Here is a 24,835-nt window from a genome sequence, read left to right as displayed (position 1 = left end):
CAGTGCTGCAGCCACGCAGTAACTGTTGCTCACTGCAGAGCGAGGGGGTTTGTGTTTCAGACCTAAGGCAGAAGGGATTGGGGAGCTCTGTGTCTTTAGCTTAGTTTTTACTTACTTTCCTCTGCCAAAAAGGTGTTTCCAGCTTTGTGTTTATCAGGCAGTTTTAGCTTTATAGAGTTGGCCTGCTTATATCCAAAAACCACAGCTTGTGTGCATACTCATTTAAAATACTTTTTAAAGTGCTATTTGGACCATGTTTGCACAGGTATTTAGTTAAAATGCAAATTCAGTTTTGCAAGTCTGTTCTCCTCTCCCTCTCCTCCCGTTTTCCCTCAAAGTGCTTAGACAAGAGCTTGCAGCCGTGTGGCTCAGAGCACAACATCAAACTTCAGAAGACACCTGGGAGGTTTACAGGTGGTTATGAACTTGTTTGCACTATTGAGACAAAATGCTAAAATCTCCTTAAAGACCTCAGCCTGTCATGCTCCTCAGTGGTTGTCTGCGGAGAATTGAAGTCCTTTGGTTCTCGCATTGAAAGCGCTGTCATGTATCCAGCCTCTTGTCAGAGCTGCTCCCCAAGAAGTCCTTAAGTCTCTGGTCTCCTGTTTACTTCTGAACCCTTGTTTTGAAGTCCTGTGTGGAAACCCATGGCTACAGTGCAGAATCCTCAACTAGAAACTGGGAATAAGAACGTTGTGGCTGTTTAAGAAGTTTTTTTAATTAATTTATGATCTTTCTCATCCTTCCTTAGAGTGTTTCTGGATCCCAGCCACTAGAGAACTCGGGTATTTCTGCTGCAAATACTCCTGAATCCCATCCCGCCAAGCCCTGTGGAGCACCAAGACCCGTCAATGGAGTCATTAACACGTAAGCTGCTTGCATATTTTGGGAAGAGTTTGATTTTTATGATCTTGACAAAGTCCCATCAGAAACCAGCCTGTAACATGCTGGTGGGTAGTAACTAGGTTGGTAACGGTATAAATGGTCCATTTTTGAAAAAAGTATGGTAGTAGGTCATGCTTGGAAACATTTTGGAGGAGATTGCTTGCTTGAGGTTTTCTGCTGCATTGTTTTTCTGAAAATGGTATTAAACTGAGCTGTGTTTACATGAACGGGCCCTGCAGGCAACCATGCAATGAGCATGTTCAAAACTGTTTCTTTATGGGTATTTTTAATACACTTGCAAATTGCATGATTCAAAGGTACTAGTGGCCCGCTTGCAGTTATTTTGCAGAAATATATGTAACCACTGGCCCATGTTTCTGGAGATACTGAGGAACCCAAATCCCATTGATTTTGGGAGTAAGATTTTCTAAATTCTTTGTTTCTCCAGGCTGTTTTTGTTGAGTGAGTCTAAGTGGGTAAATGAAAACAAGTGAAAGAAATTATCCTGTGCTACAGGATGATTTCAGGGTTGAACCACTTGAAAACCCTTGAACACATGATGCTTCGAAGTTCTGGTAGTGGTAGAGAAGCGTTGCCAGCACCATTGCCCTTGCTTAGTACCTTGGGCAGGGATGCTGCAAGCATGGAAAGCACTGATCAACTCACTCATTGCTACAGCTGAAACACTGTGGGCTATAACAGAGCCCTTTATACACCTGTAGCCTTTGAACTACAGAGCCTTAGACCACAGGGCTTTAATGTTTTGCATTTTTAGAAATGAAACACTTGTAAAATATACATGAAAAGGTTCCATAGATGAGGAGTTGTGCTGGTATTCGGTAGGTGGCATGGTGTGTTGATGCCACGGTGGGGCAGGGTTACTGTGTGTGGACAGGAAAGTCCTTTGTACATCAAACAGAAAGGTTAATGTTAACACTGCACCTTTCTGGTGTCACTGCTGAGAGTTGTTAGAGGTATAGTTCTCAAATATTAATCAGAATCAAGTTTACATCGAGGTTAAATATTTTTTTCTAGAAAATTATATGTTCTCTGTCTTGTGCTCGCTGGCATTGAGACTTGTGAGAACCTGTTGTATTAAGATACCCTGAACTGTAATTTTGAGGGAAGCTGAATTCTAGGATTAAAGCTGTTCAGGGCTAGAGTGGCTTTTGGTCTTGCTCTGTGTCCGGCTTTACATGCTATTTTGTGTTCAGAACTTCCAAAGGTATTTTGTCAAAGGTTCAGTGGTTGGGAGAGTGTGGAACATGACCGAAGTAAAAGCAAAAATTAGAGTTGCCTTAATAAAAGCTATTGCCTCGTGAAACTGCAATGCTTTAAACTCAGCTTAGAGTGTTCGCTAAGGTCTGAATTGTGAACCTGGCTGGTACTGCTGGGTAACATGGGATGGTTGAATGAATAACAGTATGTCTTATTCTCTTCTCTTCTTGGGCAGTCTTCAGCCTGGCCTGGCAGAACATGCTCAGGGAGATGGCCAGGAAGCTGAGGAGCTCTTGCATAAAAAGCAACGACTGAACATGGTTTCTTCATCTTCGGATGGAACGTGTGTAGCAGCTCGCACTCGCCCGGTACTGAGCTGTAAGAAGCGACGGCTTGTTCGACCTAGCAGCATTATGCCCCTTTCCAAAAAGGTTAGTGCTGTTTGGTTTTTTGATGCAGTGCAGTATATAGCTAAAAGCTTCGTGCCAAAGAGCCTGGTGAGGTACTGATGCGTTGGTCCAGTGTGCTTTTGCTCTTTGCATGAAGAAGTCTCCCTGTTTTGGGAATGTTTGTGGTTATTAAGAGGGGAAAAATAATGGGGGGGAAGAGGAGGACAGTGAGGCGTCAAAGGCTGTTGGAGAAGTAGAGGAGAAACGAAGGAGAAGCTTTTACTTTGTTGGAAGACTTTTATTAGCTGCCACTGGGGAGGGGAGATGCTGAACTCTGATGTGGGTTTTCTTTTCTAAAACCAGCCAGCCTGAGGTGAACTTCAGGCCGGGTAGTTCAATATGGCACAGTCTGAGCAGTCGAAAGAAGCTCTGAAAAGTCAAGTATCAGGAAACCTTAACTCTGAGCACAGGAATTAACACAGCCCCAGGAACTCGCTGCTACTTGCTCCAAGAAAAACTACAGTTGCCTGACGAGGCATATGTGGGATGTCTTGCAAAAGGCCTGCCGAGGTGATCATGTTCGCTTCCGCTGCTTAAGTTTGGAAATCGCTGAATGCCGTGACTCTGCTCCTGGTTTTGTTTGGGGTTTTTTTGTTTTGGTTTGGTTTTTTAATTTATTTTATTTTATACTCCTCTCCACATAGTCTTCCCTTGCCCTTATGGAGAATTCAGTTCAGTGGAAATACAGTTTATTCCCTGTATGAGGAGAGGCCGTGCTTCATTCTTTTTAATTTCTCTTAGGAATGCCGTAAACTGTCAGTTGGAGGATAGATAGTTAGAAATTGAGGGAATAAGGACCTTTTTTGTGCATGCAGCTCTCATGATTGCAGAACCATAGATGGCAAAAATCCACTTACCTTTGAGTCAAAGTGTTTCAAGTCAAACTTTACCACAAGGGTTTGGGGGTTTTCACTCTGCGGATGCTGGAGTTTTAAAGAGAAGCTCAAAAAGCAACATTTTTCTGAGCAAAATAGATTCTCGCTCAGCTGAGTTAGCTTTAACTGATTACTCATTTGCAGTTTTGTCTGGGGTATTTCTGGTAAACCTCTGCAGTGACTGCTTGCAAGATCTTCAGTGATTTGGAAGTTTAGGAACTATCCTGTAGGTGATGCTGACTTGTGCACTCAGTATTTGAAGAAGTATCTGTTAATTCTGTGTTAGTTATTGACCGTATTCTTAAAATGCATTTGATAATCAGAGGCGGTTCAGAAGAGCAGTTCCAAAGGATGGAAGATGTGCCAGATAGCAGAGGATTTCTGTGGACTCCTCCAGTTACTCGAGAGAAAGCTGAGTGATGGCTAGGTCATCGTCCAGAAATACCATGTCCAGTTGACCACACTCTCCTGTCTAGCACAAAGTGGTTGTGGATTGCTGCAACCAGAAATTAAAACCAGGAGAGTTCAGTGTTTCAATAGAGATCATACGTGACTGTGCCTACTGCTTTACAAAATCTGAATACATCACTTGAAATTTTTAAGTTAGATGTCCTGTAGGAAAGAAAAGTGGCTTAAAGGTTGAGTGGGTCTGTAGCCTGCATTGGGCTGGAAGCAGGACTGGTCTTTTGAAACAGGACGGGAAGGGATCTCCTGCAGTCACCCACGGCATCCCCATGCCCCAGAGCAGACTGCTTTATCTTCATACCGTGCCAGACAGTTTGTCTAAACTTCCTTAGGCAAGCTATTTGAGTGCATAGCTAGTCTTATTTTTCAGACAGCAAAACCAAACAAACAAAACTTTCTAATATAAGCTGCCTTGGCTGTCATTTAAAGTCATTACCGGTAGTCCCAAGTCCTGGTGTAAACTGGTCAGCTCCCCTCGTCACTTCAGAAGCTCTTCCCGAAGTGTGAAAGTTGACGTGGTAATTCCTAATGTGGTCACCTCTACACTAAACACGCCACAGGTCTTTCTGGTTTTGCACATAGGACGTATTTTTTTTGATCTCGTAATTTTTTTGCTGTTTTCCTCTCCGTTTGGTGCACATATTTCTTGAAATAGGTGCCCAAAACTGGGTGCAGCCCTCCAGCTCACGTTAGCAATGCCGAGCAGAGTGGCAGCATTACCTCATGCATCTTGCACAGCCATCCTGTTTATAAAGCCCCGTGGGGTGTTAATTCTCAGTAATGGTATGACGCTGCTGGTTCATGCTCATTTTCTGATCCACAACAACCACCAGATCCTCTGGGCAGAACTGCTGCTCAGTTACCTCTCCGTCCTCTTCACTGGTCACTGAAGCGTCCGCTTGTTGCATTTGCCCTCAGTGAATTATATGTGACTTATTTTAGATCGTTTGTCTTAATTTGTAACCGTGAGTGGGATTCCAGCTCTTTCCTTCAAGGTGCTTGCAGCCCTTCCCAGTTCTCTTTCATCATTCAAGTCATTAATGGAAATTATTTGAACAATACTAGACTCAGAACAGACTTCTGCAGGATCTGGTTTGATACATCCTTCCATTTTGATGGGGAATCATAGGTTGCTGTCTCTGTATGGGATTTACATCCAGTTGTGCATCTGCCTGCAGTGGTTTCATACAAATGAAGTCTATATAAAGTCTATAAATCTGTGAATTCAAAGTCTGTCCTGGTTTAGGAAACAAGGTTGAAAAACAGCCTTTTTCACTCTGTAAAGATGTCCCTGTAAGTGTCAGCTCTTGGCATATAGTGATGACTCTCTGACCCGTCTGATCTCAAAAAGGCCTTTTTTCCTCTCTGACAACTGAATTGTGCTGCCTCATGGTTTTTGTAAGTGAGGTTTCAACCTAGATAAAATTAAACACTTTTAGCCAAAGTTAGTAGATGTTAAACTGTCTGTGCTGGTGAGTGGTAGTTTTCAGTTGTGTTTATGCAAAGTGGAAGTATCCTTTTATGAGTCGAGAGACTAAATGAACGGGTTTTATACAAGGTATAAAAAATACCCCAGCCTTTAGGATGTTTTTCATGAGCTGTCAAAGCGGAATGTGTGAAGAGAGCCCTTAGACACTGATTGACCTCTGATATGTTGATACTATTCTCTCTCCCCTTTCCAGGTCCATCGTAATAGCCTGGTGCGATGTAGCTGTGATGTGAACCCTTCGTGTGCTCTGTGCGGCACTCGAAGCTCGACGACTGTGGAAATCCAGTACGATGCCCCTTTGCTGGAGCGCCTCTCCCAACTGGACTCATGTATTCATCCTGTCCTATCATTCCCAGATGGTAAGCACAGCACCCACGGAGCTGCCAGGGGCATTGTCAAACTGGGTCCTGAGATGGATTACAAGGGATGCATGGGCGTGCTCCGGAGCCTGCTCCTCCATCCTGGGCTTCCAGAGGAAGTGCAGATCTGCTCGAGTACGACCAAGCTTGTTCATCTGCAAGTATTTTTAGGAGCAGAGCATTTACTGGAGCAGAAGGGTTTGGGAAAGCATTACACCTGAAGTCTGCTCTGCTACGAACGTGTTTGTTATGGGAACCTGACCTGGAGCCCCACTCGGGGTGGGGAAACGGAGCAGTGCCTGGGAGTCTGTACTGGGACCTGGGTCTTAGGCTGGTGTCTCTGTTGCTATAAACCACTTGAGAAATACTTGCTTCCGCAGAGTTTGTTCATCTCTCTCAAATTATTTGTGGATTGGTTTAAGTCACAGGAAATTTTTTTGACCTTGTAAGGAATTGTAAATGATCTTCCATGGTTCAGAAGGTACAGTAAGAAGGGATGTTCCCGTTAAGACACTCGTTGCCCTGTGTTATGGTATCAGGGTTAATCATCATTAACAGGAATAACTAACCAACCCTGACTGTGGGGTATTCACGGATTTCATGTGTTAGGGACTTTTCCCAAGGGAAAAGTAGTTTCCAGAGTCTTTTGCTTCGTAAGCTGCCAAATTAAATACAAGCCTGTTCTTTGACCAAAAATTACTGGCTTGCGTGAGATTGGTGTCCATCTGTCATCTTTTTCCTCTGATACAGGACCACAAATGATAGGAACTGGTACTTTTATCAGGAGAACCAGGCAGTAAATAGATCATAGCGCTTCCTTTCCTTGGTAGGAGTGCCTGGCTGCTTGAGGTGTAAAACACCGCTGGTAATGCTGGGAGGAAGGTGCGTGTCCTTGCGTCTCATGAGGGTGTAAAGTGGTTGGTCCAGGTTAAGACACTGGGCTAATGTGTGTGTTTGGGTTTAAATTCTGGCTTTGCACAGACTGTGCAACAGTAGGAAATGCATGGAGTGTCTGGGAACAATTAATTTGGCATCTTTCACTAGCACTATATTTAAAACAGACTAAAATAGTAAATTGGTGCTATTTTTAAAAACTAAATCCCCACACCCCCCCGAAGACACATCTCTGTTAAGGAATGCTAAAGGAACTTAACGCACTGAACTCCTGAAGCAGAAATTTATTTCCTGATTTCACAGCACTTGTAATCCTCTGTCTATAGTGTTAAATCTAATATTCTAGGAAGCGGTGAGAAAACCTGTTGTGTACTGTTGCAGCATGGTCACCAGGCAAATTACCTCATCCCATATTTACTTTCCATTTTCTTAGGCTCGGCTGCAGCCAGCTTACATGGTAAAAGATCCGTTCTGGCTGCACAAGATTAAAACCTTTGTTTTTAAAACTACATGGTGTAAAGCTTAAAACACCTATACAAAAATACCCGTTCCCTTCCTCCCTCCCGAAGGCAATGACAGATTAACTTTGATTATTCACTCATGTTTAATACAGTTTTGCTAGGGTTGCTTTTTGGCGATGGGGATAATTTTCCGTTGAAACATAAAGCCAGGTAGTGTGTTCAGGTAGGGGAAGTGCTCTGCCTTGAAGTTAGTCTGCATCGAGGTGTCTGTGAGTATTAATCCAGGTTGCTGTCGGTGCTCCCACATGATTATTTTGGGGGCTCACCTTGAAAGCAAGCAGGCTGGATCGATGGGCAGAGGCTCAGTTAATACTATCTGGAGGAGCTTGTGAGGTTGTTAGATGGAGCCTGGCCTTAGAGCTGTGAGCATGTGCTGACTTTCACTTTGAGCCTGTCTCTCCGGGGCTCCTCCAGTGCCAGCAGCCGGGGATCTCCAGTGCCGTTTGCCAAGGGCAAAATTGCCAGGCGCCGCAGGAGGAAAACGATCATTTATTCTTCTGGCAAGCGGGGCCCAGGCATCGCGGCTTTTAACCCCTTGCACTTGCGCTTCGTAAGCGCTTTGTCCCCTTCCTTTCAGGTTTTTTTTCTGGTTCATCTGATTTCTCGCTGGGAATTTTCAGATGATGTAATAACGTTGGTGGGGAGGATGAGAGCCGGGGCGCTCAGGCTCAGTGTGGTTGCCATCTGCCGGTCCCCGGGAGGCCTGCATCGCTCGGCCGAGGAGGAGGAGGAGGAGTGACGGTGTCACTTGCTGCACAGACTCTGGTGCAACCAGTGCTGACAGCAGGACAGTGACAAGCCAGTAAATAACTCATTTTCTGCTGACAATGTTTTGTCTTGCATTTTTCCCCTCCCTCTGACCTGTCTCCTCCTTCCACAGGTGTGTGGGCTGCTAGGATGGCATGAATTTTCAGGAGAAAGCAAAAAATTAACAGAGAAGAGGCCTTTTTCCCAAAGTCAGACCACTTCAACACAGTGATGTTGCAGCCTTGCTGGCAATGTCCTTAAAGGACTGGCTTGGCCCCTCTCTGTTTTTTGGGACATGTCTCCACAAACCAGTAGTGGTGGCCAAAGAGCTGCCATCACACTGTGGTAGCCCTTCCTTAGCAAATGGATGGGGCTAGACCAGAGCTTTAACCATTAAGGTACTTTCAGTGCAGCTGTCCTGGTTTTTTCCTGAGAGTCAAGTTCCCCCTATTAATAACAGCCCACTCCAGCCCATGCTCTGCCAGCTCTCTCCGTTCTGTTCGCCTGCCCGGATCTGCTGGGACTTTTCAGTCCCTGGAATTGGTGGGGAAATTTCGGAGGGGTTCAGATATCAGCCGTTGAGACTACTGCCAGGGCTTGAATCTCTGCCACTTGCCCTCTGAGATTGTCTAGATGCAGTTTCTAAATCCCACAGCAGCTCCTAATTGCCTCCATGTCCCCTCTGCAGACGCGGAGTGAGGAGCTTTATTCCTTGTGCAGGGCCTGGGAAGGTTCATCTCTGCTCAGGGTTGCTTCAAAGTCCTTGAGAAAATGTCACGTGAACTTGAGAGATGTGGGGGAGGGATGTTTGTACTACTGATGCTCATCTTAGTGCTTTTAACTCCTAGTTGTGGCAGCGTGAGCTTGCGTCGGGCTGCATGTCCTGCTGGCGATGGTCTGCTGATCTGTACTGGGGGAGGAGAGCAGATGGGTGGCATGTCAAACCACAAATGCCAGTATATAATGATCTTAGGGGTGTAGCTGGAGAAGATAAATTCATGTCTCAGTAGTTTTTCTGTTAACCCTAAAGGTTTTAATGCTTTTCCGAACTAGGATTTTGGCCCTCAGGCATATAAAAGAGAGCTGGGTCTTGGAGGAAACTTAAGCAGCAGTATTTGGTGATCAAATCTGAAGTTTGAAGCTATGAGTATGAAAGGAAGGCTTATTTGTGGGACTCCTGAGGCTGGAGTAGTTTGCTAGTCCAGTTAATGTTTGGGGTGGTTCAGGCTTTTTTTATAGTCTACCCTATAGCTTAGCCTATCTGCACAAGAAATACACTGAATAATCTCACTAGCGTTCTGTCTTTCAGCTAAGGTCGGGAGTGTACATGTGTATGGGATTTGGGAGAAACAAAGCTCAAGGAATGTGGGCAAAAGTAGTGTCTGCCGAATTTCACAGCAGTACAGCATGTATGTGCTCATTGTGAGATGGCAGGATTAAATAGGAACAGGTACTCTGGATTACCATGATCTGTGGTATGCACAGAAACTTCAGGCTCGAAATGCATCAGTGCCGTGGTTTAACCCCAGCCAGCAACTGAGCCCCACCCAGCCGCTCGCTCACTCCCCCCCAGTGGGATGGGGGAGAGAATCGGAAGGGTAAAAGTGAGAAAACTCATGGGTTGAGATAAAGACAGTTTAATAGGTGAAGCAAAAGCCGCACACGCAAGCAAAGCAGAACAAGGGATTCATTCACTCCTTCCCATGGGCAGGCAGGTGTTCAGCCATCTCCAGGACAGCAGGGCTCCATCACGCCTAACGGTGACTTGGGAAGACAAACGCCATCACTCTGAACGTCCCCCCCTTCCTTCTTCTTCCCCCAGCTTTACATGCTGAGCATGACGCCATATGGTGTGGGATATCCCTTGGGTCAGCTGGGGTCAGCTGTCCCGGCCGTGTCCCCTCCCAGCTTCTTGTGCCCCCCCAGCCTGCTCGCTGGTGGGGTGGGGTGAGGAGCAGAAAAGGCCTTGACTGTGTGTCAGCACTGCTCAGCAGTAACGAAAACATCCCTGTGTTATCAACACTGGTTCCAGCACAAATCCAAAACACAGCCCCATCCTAGCTACTATAAAGACAATAAACTCCATCCCAGCCAAAACCAGGACAATCAGTTACCCAGGTAATTACCCGTGAGTTCGCCTGCTCACAGATGGCTGTGTGACCCAGCCCCTGCCTGGGGAGCTCCTGGGGAGCAGCAGCACTTCTGCTCTTTGAGCCTCTGAAGCGTGCTCACTTAGCACAACTTTCGTTAGATGATTGAGATGCCACATCAGGCAGATTAACGTCATACAGTACTTGGCTGGCTTTTGGCTTGACCTGAAATTGAGGATTTAAGCTGAATTTCTCTCTTCCAGCCCGTCCCTCTGTAGATTTGCTGCGCTGAGATATTTCAGATTCTTGGAAGTCAGATCTGAGATAGCAGAATTGAGCGTGGCAGTACATGAGATACCTTCAGTGGTAAAGACGCATGGTTTTTCTGACAAAGGCTTCATTCTCCTGCCAGGATATACTTGGGCTGTGAATACTGTAGGAATGTGCTTCTCTCAAAGAGCTTCAGATTAGAAATGTTGGGTCCTAACGTTGCAGGTCCTCCCTGAAAGCAAGGAAGGCGTAGGCAAGCCTGGGTTTTACAGTCAATGCCTGTATGTTTGTCGAGGGCTGTTCTTATTGGGAGACTGGGAGAGGATTATGGTACCACAGCTTTCTGGTGCATAATTTAGTTAATTTGAATGCCGTGTTTCATATCCCTCTGCAGATGTGCCGACGAGCCTGCACTTCCACAGCATGTTGAAATCTCAGTGGCAGAACAAACCCTACGAGAAAATGAAACCTCCCAAAAAGCTCTCGCTCAAGCACAGAGCCCCCATGCCTACCAGCAGCCTGTCTGACCCTGCTCGCAAGGACCGCCACAAGCTGGTGAATTCGTTCTTCACTGCAGCCAGTAAGTGTCCTCCCTGCCTCCGCCGCGTGCAGAAACATTGCCCCGTCTTGTACCCGACAGCTGTGCAACCTGGGAGGAGAGAGGAGGAGGAAGATACCCTTCAAATTAAGCTCTCGGGGATGAGGCCATGGTATCGCAGGCCAGGGCTGAAAGTGAAGTGTGTGCAGGTTGTGAAGCTCAGGCTGGTCTCAGTTTGTAGGGACCTCTTCTCACTCGGTCTGAGGCTGTGCTCATGCTGGCACGGGCAGTACTACAGCTCGTTCTGCTCTGAGCACATCTCTCCAGCGCCCTGATGGTGTTGAGCCCGACCTGTCTGGATTAATGGAGCTGGTAAACTCTGCCCGAGTCTCCTGTGCCACCAGAAAGAGAGGTGAAAACTGGCGTTTCATAGCTCTTTCTCTGTTCCCCTCCTCAGAGCGCTCACATCAAAAAATCCAACCAGACAAGGCACACAGGCCGCCTTTAGACGATTTTATGGCCGTGTCCAAGGCCGAGAGAGCGCCAGAGCGCTCGCTTGTCCAGCCTCCTGCCTATGACAAAAAGCGATTGCGAGACTGCTCATCTGAGAGGAGTGAAGGTAGGCTCCCACGGCCAGGTCTCTCGGGGGGAGCTTGGGCTTTGCTGCATATCCAGCCTCTCTCCCCCTTCAGCCTCGGAGAAGGGGGAACGCACTGCTTCTGGGCCTTGTCGCCACCGCAGCAATGCCTCGTGTGCTCTAACTGCTTCTTTCCCCAGGGCCTCTCAAGCTGGCAGCCGCCATCGGAAGGTGCTTCTCTATCATGCAAAGTGTTCCTCAGCACTGGCCGTTTCTGGTGCACATGGTCCTTTTCTTATCCATCAACACCCCCCTTTGGTTTTTTTGCTAATGTCATTCTTCATTTTCTCCCACCCTCCTTGTGTAGTGTTGAAGCATCACACGGACGTCGGTGGCCCAAGCTACTTGTCAGCAGCTGCAACCCCCACACCTCACAGCCCTATAGCACGGCAACTGTCCACCTCCTCGGAAGGCTCTGCTCCTGCCAGCACGAGTTCACAGGGCACCTCCAGCACAGCTGTAAGTATCTAGTGCCTTTCTGGAGAGGTTTCTGAGCTCAGCTCCATCATGGGGTCTGAGCTTTTGAGCAGTTCAGGCCTCTTAGGCTTGAGAGTGCTTAGCATTTCTCTTACCATGCTGGACCCATTGGTTCAGCTGATGGTAGGGTTGCTGGCCCTCTTTTTTACTCTGACTTTGGGTCTCCTGGGGTTCCTGGATTGACGGTGGCTGTGCAGAGAGCCAGTCAGCTGCAATTACAGGTTCACTGTCAGCTCAGTAACTGCTGGTAAACGTTCCTGTTCTCAGCAGTCCCCTGGCTTTGCTCCACGTCCGGGTTTTGGTTTCTGAAGTTGTCTGGGGGTGGCAGGAAGAGGAGTAGAAGAGCTGAACACCAGCAGTGTGCTGCTGCTGGTACAACGGTGCTTCCACTGAGATAGCTCTCCCTTCATGGCCTTGGTGGCGCTGGGCTGTAAGTGGGGTTGGGGCTGAGCCACAGGGCAGTGGTACAACAGCGGTGGTTGAGATCTTAACTTGCACCTATACGCAAGCTTCAGCAGTTGCTTAACTCATATTGTCTCCTGAGACATGCTCAGCCTCCCAAAATGCTGAAGGATGACAGGATTTGGGACCTTTATGAAGCTGTATCTAAAAGTTGTCAGTGAGCAGGACCATAACTCCCTCCCGCTGTGCTCTGGGACGGATCGATGATGCAGCTCCTCCGCCAGACGTCATCCATCCTCCCAGCGCCTGACCCACGTTAACAGAAGCCCTTGATTAAAGGACTGAATTCTGCTGAACTCTTAAGTGTCCCAGTGAAGAACCTGGCCTGTCTGACCACTCCAGTTGGTAGTTTGTGCCACAGCCTGAGCTGGATGTGACCCAGGCATAACGGAGCAAGTCTCCTCGAACCCCGATAGTGAAACCAGGGTGGTTAAGAGGCATCTGTCCGTGGCAGAGCTGAGGGCACCACTTCCAGCTCAACCTTGTGTGCCCTTGTCCTTGCTCCAGGCTTGTTGCTCTGGGGCTGCCAGGTCCCGGCTGGGTTTCTTCACTGCAGAGTGCTGTTGCATCATCAGTTGTGACATCAGTGAAGCATCCTGTGATGGCACAGGGCGTCTGAAGAACCCAACCAGCAGTGGTAGTTTGGCTTGAATGTGCTAGGTGTTTTGGAGAAGATGACAGCTCTTCTCAGCAGCTCTAGCATGTCAAGATGACACTTACTTGTGCTTTGCACACATGTCTTGGTCTTCTCTTGCTGCTTTTTCCGCTGCTCTTTCACAAGCTCATTCAGAAAAGCAAGATGAAGTGTCTTCCCTTCAGCAGCCGAGTCCTGCAAGAGCATTGTGGGCACTGGGGTCCGGTCTCTGGGCTCAAGGGTCCAGGTCCTGGGTTCGAGTATCCCAGTCTGGTGCAGATTTGCATGTGCTCTCCAACCGGTGGGTCAAGCCACACTGTTGACGGTGACACGTTGGGATTTCCTTGCCACTGTGGCAATAGTTGCCCACCCACTCCATCCTCATCCAGCTTCACACGAGTCCTGGGGTTTGGCTGTGGCAGGTCCCTGGCAGTTGGGTTCCCGCATGTTTTTACACTAAAAGCCGCAAGGATCAAAGGAGGCGGAGAACGTGGTAAATTGCAGGTGAGTCCGTTAGGAGGACGGGCCGTTTACGTATCAAGCTGATCCATGAGGATTCGTGTCACTGTACCAGCAGTGCTGCTGTCACAGGTGTGGGGGAGGTTTTGGGATAGACAGATGGTAGGAAAGCACCCAGCGTTCAACCAGGTTTAAACAGATAAGTGTGGAGCTTATTTCTGTCTTAGAAAATCTATTCCAGTCAAAAGCGCGATACAGATGGAAGCTGTTAGGCTCTTAGTACAGCTGTCACAACCTGAGATGAACTCCTGTCTGGCTGCTTCATGTTCCTCCTCTGTCACGGTGTCACCTGTGGTGGGTCCAGACCCCTGCAGGGACATGAGCAGGGGGGCTCTTTCCAAACAGGATGGTTTTTCCCTCTTTCCTGATGGTCTCATTACTTTCTTTGTGTTGGCGGTAGGGAATTGGATTATATGGGAGACTTTTCTTCTTGCTGGGTCAGTTTAGCAGCCGGATCAATCTCCTGATCCGCCTGGCTGTGCAGTGGCTGGTGCCAGTGTGGCGATGGTGGCTGAAGCTCAGCAACCCTTGCTCACCTTGCTTCTGGGCCTGCAGGACCACTGCAGCCCTTGCCCTTGTTTGTGCTCTACAAACTAAGGATTTTTTGTTGGGAAGAGGACTTCCAGCAAGCAGTAGGTGAACTCCATTCTGATGCAAATTGCTGTTGGTTCTGGAGTCTCCATAGGTCATACGAGGCCATTTCGTATGAGGCCACGTCCTTTTTCCATCAGTGACTTAACGTGACAAAACCTACAACCCTTTCTCACGTGGTTCTTGTCTTCTTGTTACAGCAGCCGAGGAGGAGGAGAGGCGAAAGTTCATTCGATATTAACAACATTGTCATCCCAATGTCCGTTGCTGCAACGACTCGTGTGGAGAAGCTGCAGTACAAAGAGATCCTCACACCCAGGTACGTGCCTGATCCCTGGCTCCAGCGGGGCTGTCGCCTCCCGGGCTTTTACTGTGCAACTGTCCTGTCAGAAGTTCAGCCCTGGCCTAGGGCTTTGCTCCCAGTGGCTGCTAATGCTGGCGAGGAAAGGGGCTCTCGTCTTCCTTGAAAGTAGGAGAAAGTTTGGAAAACTTCTGATCATACCATTGATGCAGACTTGCGGAGTTAGGGAATACGTTGTCTGAGTGTCCCTCGTGCATGAAAGCCAGCTGCCCTGCTCAGGTCTCTTTGTGCAATCTAAAGTCATCCCGGTTGTCCTCTGTCCCGCTGTAGAGCTGCTGAGCATGTTGAGCCAAAGGTCCTGGTGGTTTCCCAGCTCTGCACGTGTCCGGGCTGGGTGGTGGGTGCCTGGGCTGGGTTAACGCTGCAGTGCAGGAGGGCCGCCGCCTTGGGTCGCACCGGCCAGGAGAAACACTCCCATGCCTGGGCAGTGGTAGGAATCAGAAGTTTTCTCTGCCCAAGCCGAGTGCGAGGAGGTGAGCTGTCGGCCCTTGTTTGGCCGTTCTTGGATTAACACCGTGGATGAGATCAGTTGCTGGTTTTCACACCCAAGTGCTCGGTGGGAGTGTGCCGGCTTGCTGCAGCACTGGTGCAGCTTCTTCATCCAAACTGCCCGGTTTCCAGTCCTTCTTTTCCCTCCCAGTTCTTCAGGTCTCTTTCCCAACTTACCTCTTTCTTCCTCCTGGTCCTACATGCTCTTCCCAGGCCCCGTTCACAGCGGGGCAGGGAGGGAGCCTGTTGCTGAGCCAGAGGAAGAGGAGGAAATGCTGCAGCATCTGCTTCGCTTCCTCTGCCCTTGGCAGGCTTCAGCCACGCTGCCAGACCAGCACCAGGAGCTGGGCAGGGAGGCAGAAGGGAAGGGCTGCAGCGGGAGGACGCTGGTAGCCTCGCTCTCCATTCCTGACCCTCCCAACGTGGAAGGACGTCTCCTGCCTGTCCCCCAGCGATGCGTTCAGTGGGTGTGAACCCACTGCAAAAAGATGTGCTCAAAATGGAGCAGGCTAACCGTTGTCTGACAGCACAGGAGGGATTTTGGTAGACAGATGTGGCCACTTGGCTTAAAACTGAGCCTAAGTTATGTTGCTCATCATGGCAGGCTTGTGCTTTTTCTTTCCCAAAAGACAGCGTTAGTGTATGCAGGGCATGTGCTGCTGTGCTTGGCTGTGCCTATGATTGACTGCCCTCTGACGTTGTGTGTTGCAGCTGGCGTGAAGTGGATATCGGTGCTCTGAGAGCGAACCCTGATGAAGACAATGAGGAGGTAAGACGAGTTTTATTTGCGAGGTAACGTGGGATGGGGTTGGTAGCAGCTGAAGAGTGTCCACGGAGGATGCCAGAAGGGAGTGGACACAGGGACCTCAGCAGGGAGGTGCGGAGTCTCTTCCTTTTTTGCAACAAAATGGCACAATTGGCCTTGCAGAAACCAGCCTGGTGCCGGTTCCTTTTCAGGAAAGGCGTGATAAGGCAAAAGTTGGATTAACTGGCTGGGTACAGCTGAATCTGAGGTCTAATTGCTGTCAGGAGACCTCTCTGGGCAGCAATCTTTTTATGGAATAGTATAATCAAGAAATCATGACCAGTCACACCGCTGTAGTTACTGTTTTAGCTAAACCAGTGATGATGGTATTTCCTTAAACCTCTGTGTGAGCGCTTTCATTCTGGGATAAGTGGCTTTCCTTTGATTTTTAGTTCTTAATCTCTTCCTAAGCAATGCAGGCTCAGTTTAACAAGGTGCTCTTGCACTCGCTGATAGCACCTGCCTCCCTCTAGACATAAACATCTATTTAAATTCATGCTGTAGCTAATGCTGGAAAAACTGCACGTAGATGTGTGTTTAATATAAGAAAGCTCTGACCAAGCCCTGTACCGTTCCCTTTCCAGATCGAGGATTTGTCTGATTCAGCTTTCGCTGCTCGGCACGGCAAGTGTGAAGAGATGGAGCGGGCCCGGTGGCTTTGGAGCACGAGCATGCCCCCGCAGCGGCGGGGCAGCAGGTACGCCTGCCGGCACGGTTCCTCGCCACTGCCTCGGTGCTGGCAGGGGCTGCCCCAGCGCACCAGCAGCGCTCAGATGCAAAGAGGGTGCAGTGGGTTTCTCTTGGCCGAGGTGACGTTCCCAACAGAGTGGGATGCTCTTGGGAGCAGGCTGTGGAGGCTTCGTTAGATGGGCTGATCCATGAACGTGGTTAAAAGCTTGTGCTGGTATTGGAAAGTTTGATCACCATCCACAAGAGCAGCTTGTAGGAGTGGGGCGTAGTCTTGCTTAGGTGGGGGTAAAGTTACACACCAGTTAAGTTGCGGACAACCAGCTCTTGCACCGTCTGTTTGGATTCTGCTTTCTCAAGCACTTTCACCGCTCTAGAAGTGTGGAGGCTGGTGCACCAGCCTGGGAGTCCAGAGAAAAACAAAAGGGCTGAGCTGGGCGTCCCTCGTGCAAGAACAAGGAGCAGTGGTTGTTCTCAACGTTATGCTGTCTTATCACATCTCTGCTCGACTGCTTCAGCAATGCCATTTCTCTGCTCCATTTATATACGTGTCCTTACCTTCCTCTTATCACTTGACACTTGATTCCCTTTCTGCAGTGCCTTTTTGTGAGTGGGTGTCTAAAACCGCACACAGTTTCCAGCTGTTGATCTCATCATAAACCTGCATAAGAAGAGATTCGCTCTTCTCCATTTGATTTCCGATGCTTTATTTGGTTTTGAACCACTCTGCTCTTGGGCAGAAATGTGTGCTGAACTACAACTGCATGCAAACATGCACCCGGTCGTCTTAGTCTGGTTGTGGTTTCGGTTTAGCCCTGTCAGGTGTGTGCGATCGTGCAAGGTTGTTTCTGCAAGAACTTCTGCAAATGCAAAGGTAGCATCTGTCAAATTCCATTTGCGCTGCTGCCACCTCGTTTCATCTGCAGCCGCGTTTCCCGGAGCTGGTGGAGTGTGGGACATTTTGGTGTTTCTTTGCAAACTTCTTCAGCCAGTTTCTCACATCTGATAGCACTTCACCATGACTTTGTTTCTCTAAAGACCCTCTTGTAAGGACGTTGGTGAAAGGTGCTGCGTTGAGGTCCTGGCTTGGTCGTCGAGGTGAATTCAAACTTCACCTCATAGGTTTAGAAATGCTGGTGGGAAAGGACTTCCAGAGGTCTCTGGTCCAGCCTCCTGCAGGACTGCTGCCAGCAGAAGACCAGGTTGGCCATGGCTTTGTCTGGCCATGACATGAATGCTTCCAAGGACGGAGATTCCCCCAGAACTGGGGCCAGTATTCCAAGTGCAGCTCCCCAGCAGGGAGAGATGGGGATGTAAGTGTCCCTGCTCCGCTGGCCGCGTTCCTCAGCGCAACCCAGGACGTGGTTTGCTGCGTTTGTGCTGAGAGTGACTTGGCCAAGTTCAGCTTGGCCATCGCCACATCCCGAGCTCCTCCTCAGCAGGATCCTTGCTCGGTCCCTCAGTTCCCAGCCTGGGCTGATGCAGGGGTTGTTCTCTGCGGCTGCTTTAGTCTTTCTTTAGAAATGTTTGGAGCCCCTCATGGCCTGGCAGCTTCTTGTTGCTGTGATTCAGCCAGTACCTTGCTCCTTGCCTGTGGAGTCCCTGGGCCAGGTAATAACCGGTAAACACCGAGGTGAACGCGCTTAGTTTCTCTTAAATGTCATTCTCTTTGTGACCCGCTCCAGCAGATCTGCCGAGCGTCTTGTGGTCTTCCTCCCGCACGTACGTAACAGATTGGTTTGGTTTTTTACTGTAGCAGCTTTCAAATTGCATCTTGACTCAGCACATTGACCCCGTCTAGCTTGCTGCGGGTGCAGCTGGTTTATTAGTCTAATTGGGGCTGGGTTTGTATGTTCTGATGAACGTTTCGGCCAAGGTAGATTTTGGAATCTGATCCTTGGCAGTCCTCGACTGCCACTTGCTGTTGCAGTTCATCTTGAAGAGCTGCACACAGATGTGGGGACTCCAGTTAAGTTTCTCCGTTTGCAGCCTGTGGGTGTTTTAGCTGGGAATCTGTAGGTGCTCAAACGGTCTTAATTCTTGGTTTAAATCTTCTGAAGTCTAGGGGTTTTACAGTGCTCCTCCTACGCCCAACTGTTGAACTTGCTGCATTTTCAGCACTACTGATTCACTACGCTTGGTTCTTGAACCGCCTGGTGTCACGTGGCGTGCGGATGGTGGAAACACTTGGAGAAACCGATTTTGAAGTGTCTGATTTCATAGGGTGGCTTCTCATCGTGGTATTTATGCAGCGCTCGCAGCGTAGGAGATGTGTGGGACACGTAGCCTTAGGAGAGCAGCGTCAGCGCTGCAAAGCTGCATCGAGACAGCGGAGATGGGACAAAGATGAGCCTGGATGAGTTTAACCTCTGGGCCGCGGCATTCCCTGCTTGTGTGTGCACCAAATCCCCGTGGCGTTCCCCACCGTACGGCTGCTCCCGAGGAGGGGGCGGTGGAAGGGATCGTAGGGTGGCAGCGAGTGGCCTGAGCCCCTGTATCGGTGGGAGCGCAGCTGGGACTGAAACCAGGCTCTCAAATGTGTTCCTGTCTCAGGTCTTACAGATCGACAGACGGACGGACGACCCCCCAGCTGGGGAACCCCTCGACTCCCCAGCCGGCATCCCCTGACGTGGGCAACTGCCACTCCCATTTGGAGCTGTCCCACACCCACTCACCGCGCAGCCCCATCAGCCCCGAACTGCTCTCTGCCCCCCTCACCCCCCTCTCCCGTGACTCCATGCGGCTTCTGTCCAGCGAGGACACCCGTTGCTCCACGCCCGAGGCCGGCCTTGATGAGCAGGTGGGTGCTGCCTCTGGTTGCGGCCGTTTGCTCTAGTTTTGTTGCTGGAGGCTGGCGGGGCAGGTCCGAGCGCTGCCTGTCGCCGTGTCACTGCAGTGACCGCTGCAGATGGGCATGAAGGTAAATCTGATGCTCAGACTTGGCTGTTTTATCCTCCTCGCTGTGGGGAAACAGCTTGGAAACCTGCATGTGGGCAATTCCGTCCAAACGCTCGGCCGGACGGGATGTGGAGCGTGGGGCCGTTCGGCACTGGCAGCAGGATGCTTTTCCAGCGGTTGGTTGAGTTTGGACGCTGCCGCGTCCTCACCACGTGTGCTAAAGCTTTCCGTGCGCTGTTAACGAGGCTAGGCTAAGTCCGTGGCTGGCACGGCACCGTGGAGCTGCCTGCTCCGACCGCCGCTGCGGGCAGCCGGAGTCGCGCACGGAGGGGGAGCAGACGAGCTTTTCCGGAGGATTTTCCATAGCCTGGTGTCTCTTCCCTTTAGGCTGTGCAGCCCTGGGAGCGACGCACCTTCCCACTCTCGTACGATCCCAGGACAGAGTGCGAGGACCAATCTGACCCCCAAGACCGGTTGTCGCGCTGCACCCGGCGCACGTCGGGCAGTAAATCCTCCCGGGAGACCGATGGCACTTCTGCTTTGCCCAACCTGGCCAGCCTCAAGAGCCGAACCCCCCTGGCGACACCCTCCTCCTCCTCTTCCTCCGCAGCAGTTCAGCGGCCAGCGCACAGATAGAGACATACGGGAAGACATGAGCAAAACCAACACACAGAACTAACTCTTGGCATTAAAGCTTCCAAAATCTGCGTTTGATATTCAAACATCCTGCCGGGAATTTTCACAGTTTTTAGTGAATTTAAGGAGTTTAGAAACTGTTTTTTGTTTTCTTTTTTTTTTTGTTTTCTTTTTTTTTTTTTGTTTTTTTTTCTTCTCCATGTTTCCTTGTCACACGAATGAGAGCCCCCAGATTCCTCCCAGCGGAGTGAAGCCTCGGGAGGGGAGCAGCCCACCAGACCCCCCCTCCCTCTTTCCTCCCCTCCCTTCTTAGGTGTATAAAACTAGAGCACAGGATTTAGCTGACTAGCAGACTTCGGGGATAGTTTTTTCTCAAGCAAAAGGGTGTCTTTTTCTCTTAACCCGCTACCCCCCCTCCCTGAAAGGTTTTAGTGGAGTGAAATTAGTGGTGAAAAGTGATGTCTTGGGATTGCAACCTTCACTAGCTGTCCGTCTGTCCTCACGTGCAGAGTGCCCACCCTGCACTTCCACCCTCCGGCGTTTTCCTCCCCTAGGTTGTAGTTCCAGGTATCCCGAGGGATGACTCTGCCCCCCCCTCCCCGATCTCCCCTCTGCCCCCGGGGCCGCCCGCCAACCTCCTCCTTCCCTCTCTGCTGGTTTGGGAGCAGCCGTTTGCCGTGCCGAGGTCTGGCTGCCCTGTCGGTCGGGGGAAAAGGAAGGACCCTTTTAGCCGCTTCACGCACAGCTCCGCGTGGGAGGAGTGGGATTTCGGAAGCAGCCTTGTGCACACCTTGCGTGTTTCTCCTGGGTCGAAGGCAGGGAGGGGGAGAGTCCCCAGCCCGGTGCGGTCGGATGCTTCAAGCAGGAGCAGAAGCCACGACGCGCTTAAGGGACGCCCTTTGGGGACGTGGCTGTTGGCCGAGGCCAGCAGCAGCTTTCAGCTGGGAAACGCGGGTCTGCGACCGACGCTTGAGCTGCGCCCTCGCGTGTCCCCCCCCGTAGGGTTGGAAAGTTGGGGTGAGGGCGGCTCTGGGCCGCAGCAGCGAGGAGCCACCAAGAGCGGCGGGCGGCAGAGGAGGCGTCCCGCGACAGGAGCGGGATGTGGCAGGTCCGGGTTGCACGGCCGAGGCCTCGGGGTGGTCCCTGTAGGTGGGTTTGGCCTCAGAAAAGGGGAAATAAAAGAAGAGGGGAGGAGGGCAGGTGGGGGGGGGGCGGGCGGGCGGCTCCCGCCGCGCTGAGGTGCTGGGGGGGCTCATCGGGATCTGTCACCACTGCTTCGCTCCACTTCCACACGCGGTCTGAGAACAGGGGTCGATTCTGTTTCATTTCCCAGTCGTTGGTCCGAGGTGCCACCTCCTGACAGGTATTTTATTTTGAAACCGAGTTCGCTGCTGTTCCTCCCCTCCCTCCTGCCCTCCCTCCTGCCCTCCCTCCCTCCCGCCCTCCCCGGCCCTTCCGCACCCGCAGTGACTCCCGGATCCCGCACACCGTTCCCATCTGTAACGCTTTCTGATCCCAACGGTGTGGCTATTGGTCCCTGTCCTGTTGCTAGCATTGTGCCTGTCTTATGTATAATCACATCACCAAAAAAAAAGGAAAAAAAAATACAAAGGACATATTTTTTTTTTTCCGTTTTGTAATCGTAAAGAAATAGTAGCTAAACTGCTTAATGGTTGGGGTTTTCACAATTTTCAACATTATCTAGTGTTTTTGGTTCTGTTCTAGTTTAAAGGATTTGTCATCGTTTCTTTAAAAAACAACAATGCTACCATATCCCTCTGCATAAGTGCTTTTCTATTTATAAGGTTGAAAATTCTGAATAACCCTTTTAGCATTATAAAAACCACAAAAAAACCCACCTTGTATTTTGTAAATATTTTCTTTTCCTGCTTTGAGCTGTGTAATGTCCTTGTTATATAGAAATGCTTTTCTTCCGAAAAGCTGATCTTTGTTAATGTCTTGATTCTGTTGGCAAAGCACAGACGTGCTTATAAAAAAAAAAAAAGAAGAAAAGATTAAAAAAAAAATTAAAAGAGAATATTCCAGGCAACGTGTGTTTGTGAAACGCTGGGTTGGGAAGTGGAAGGGGCCCTTCCACGCGCTCAGCCCGGTCTCGGGCGGATCAGCCGCCTCCCTCCCACCCTGCGGTTGAATGGCCTCTTTTTTTTCCTTTATAACCTTATTTCCCAGCAGTTACTGTCAATTAGTGAAAAGAGGAATTGTTCCAGGGGATCTCCGGGTTTGGGCTTTGCCCTGGGATACGCGATGGAGCAGGACCTTCCCTGGGAGAGAGCTCACGAGCACCGAGCTCTGCCTCGTGGCGCTCGGTCAAACCGCCCGGGGTGGGCGAGGGTTTTATTTTACCTTTTCAGGGTTAACGGGTTGCTGCTGATTTGCACCCAGGTGCCGTTTGTGCAAATTGTTTGCCTCCGTGGCGGGGTTTTGCTGTGAAAGTTGAATGTTTGCAAAAGGCAAGTGGTGGGAGGCGACTTCGTGGCTGCTCTTAAATTTCCAAGATAAGAGAATTACACTTTGTGCCTCGTTACCCGAGTGGATGGGAAACAGGAAGGTGCTGGGTGATTATTAGCCAGATGATCAAAGTAGGAGGCAGCAACCTGGGCATCGCCGGGTTCGTTACAAGTAATTAACAGGGGAGGAAAAATCCAATCTGAAAAGCAAACGGTGGCAGCCGCGGCTGCGCCAGCAGTTGTGCCGCGCTGGAAACTCCTGACCTGCAGAAGGCGGCCGAGTCCGGGGGAAGGTGCGGAGCAGGGGGCTCGCGGTGCTGGTTTGTGGCTGCCGAAGTGCCGGTGCCTGGGGGATCTCGGGCCGCAAGAGCTACAGCCGTAACGGGCTGGAACTGGGCGAGGGGATTGAGGCGTCGCTGTGATTCAAAGCAGCCTCTGAAGAGCCCCCAGTGCTCGCCCGCGCTGTGGGGGCAGAGCTGCGTTCAGTCTCGCTCCGCAGCTGAGAAAATGTCCTGGCCACGGTCACACGATGAGCCAAAAATAAAACTTGGGCTTCCTGCCTGCGCTGCCCACCGGGCAGGGCCTCCCCTTCCTGCACCCCGGGTTGCCGCAAGAAGAAGCGCGGCCTCCCCGCGTGCTGCAGGCAAGGGGAGCTGGTGAAGCTACAGCCTGGGCTGCTGGTGGTGGCTGGTACTTAAAAAAGAGAGAAACGGTCCCTGCCCATCTTTGCTGCTCCCCGGTAGCTGGTCCTACGGCCCCGGGCTGCTGGCACGGCTGCCGGGGGATTGGCAATCCCAGCGCGAGCCCCTCTGCGGAGGGGAGAGGAGGGACCCTCGGCGCGGCCAAAATCCAGCCCGAGCCCGAGATTTCTGGATTTCCGTGTGGGGGAGAAACCCCCCGTGTGCCTGGTCCCGGCTCCCTCCTGCTCCCCAGGCGCTCCCCGGCTCCCTCCCCCGAGCAAAAGAGGCGGCGTTTATCGTAGTAATGACTTTATTTCCAAATTCACTTTTACGGCAACAGTGTAAACCAGTTGTTAAAACGCACGATACACTATGGACATTCACAGACAGAAGCTAAGCTAGAATGATACACTGAGATCAAACCTTCCCTCCCTGCCCCAGCGCACCGCAGGGAACGCGGGGCTGCCAGCACCACCGGCAGTCTGACACTGGAAGTTCACTTAACAAGCATATTTTCGAGTGCAGAAACACATATTTTTTTTGAATCGGTGCCGGTTTTAACCCTTTTCAGACCAAGATGTGTGTGGAGTAAAGGAAAAGCCATGGGTCAGTCTGTCCAGCTGCTCATGGTAACCCTCGGGCCTGGGTCTGAACGCGGGGTCGGGGCTGGGGAACGTGGCTCGGGCTGCTGGAAGGGGACGGCGGGAGACGCGGTGGGTGGAAAGGGCTGTCCTGGGACCCCCCGCAGCCCCCGCGGGGGGGGGGTGGGTGGGGGGGTGGAGATGGCAGATGGGGCTGGGGGTGTGTGCTCAGCTAAGGACACTCGCAGGGGGAAGGGGCTGCTCGCTGGAGCCCCTGGGCCGGGGCGTTGGTGTCCCTGAGGAGCTGCACAGAAGGGCCGGGGGGGGGTTGGCACGGAGCAGGGCTGGGCCTGGCAAGCTCAGCTACGCGCCGTCCTGCAGCCGAAAAGGGTTAAAAGGGGTGGCTGGCGGTCGGTGGTTCTACCGCTTGCTCGTTTTACAGAGGACAGAAAATACCACAGCGGCTCCTACATCCTACACCGATACAAAGATAGTCACAGACTGGAGTACAGAGTCTTACAATCAGCATCAACTGAAAGGAGCAAGTGACAAGCTGGACGTGGGCTTCCGCTTGACCTGTTTGTGTTGGTGCTGGACCAGCCTCTCCCCAGCAGTAAAGCAGCTCCTGGGGCTGCAGAGACAAGGGTTGGACCCCCCCCCTCCTCCAGACACAACCGTCCTGCTCCAGCACTGGACAGGTGCCCTCTCCAGGTCTCCTGCTTGGGCTGCCGCCCAGCCCACGTGCAGCAGCAGCAGCAGCCCGGCACCGCGCAGAAACACCCGGTGGAGCCCGCACAGGCTGTACGAAGGCCGCAGCAGCGTGGCAGGTTCATCAGCTGCGGCTAAGGATGGGAGTGGGTCCTGTCCGGGGAGGAACCACTGCTCTGCCCCCATTAACAGCTGCTAAAGCAGCCTCGGTGGCGCCCAGCCTCCATCCCAAGGATGACCGGTGCCCCAGCGAGGACACCCCCCCCCGCCGTTCCAGTCAGACCAGGATTTCGGCCCCTTGCTGGGAAAGCACGGCTTTCCCTGCAGCACGGCCCTCGGGGTGCACAGTCTGCAGCCCCGCTGGGCACCCCTCCCGCCCTCACCGCTACTGCCAGCTCTACC

At 51.0% G+C, this 24,835-nt stretch overlaps 1 protein-coding gene across 4 annotated transcripts in view; it reads left to right on the top strand.

Moving 5' to 3' along the window:
* Positions 1-21,163, top strand: part of KANSL1 (KAT8 regulatory NSL complex subunit 1) — a 102,935-nt gene extending 81,772 nt beyond the window's left edge. For 3 of the 4 annotated variants that reach the window (XM_076356527.1, XM_076356525.1, XM_076356526.1), the window contains 11 exons: positions 752-867; positions 2,339-2,534; positions 5,575-5,740; positions 10,657-10,842; positions 11,258-11,419; positions 11,745-11,896; positions 14,321-14,439; positions 15,682-15,739; positions 16,360-16,472; positions 19,016-19,262; positions 19,748-21,163. In XM_076356527.1, coding sequence (XP_076212642.1) covers positions 752-867; positions 2,339-2,534; positions 5,575-5,740; positions 10,657-10,842; positions 11,258-11,419; positions 11,745-11,896; positions 14,321-14,439; positions 15,682-15,739; positions 16,360-16,472; positions 19,016-19,262; positions 19,748-19,996 — 1,764 coding nt within the window. In that variant the 3' untranslated portion in view covers positions 19,997-21,163. The remainder of the gene's footprint in view (positions 1-751; positions 868-2,338; positions 2,535-5,574; positions 5,741-10,656; positions 10,843-11,257; positions 11,420-11,744; positions 11,897-14,320; positions 14,440-15,681; positions 15,740-16,359; positions 16,473-19,015; positions 19,263-19,747) is intronic. The other variant, XM_076356528.1, reaches the window with a different exon arrangement.
* Positions 21,164-24,835: the final 3,672 nt, after the last annotated feature.

Source organism: Aptenodytes patagonicus, chromosome 20, assembly GCF_965638725.1.
Source record: "Aptenodytes patagonicus chromosome 20, bAptPat1.pri.cur, whole genome shotgun sequence".
NCBI lineage: Eukaryota > Metazoa > Chordata > Aves > Sphenisciformes > Spheniscidae > Aptenodytes > Aptenodytes patagonicus.
This window is presented reverse-complemented; position numbering and strand designations above follow the sequence as displayed.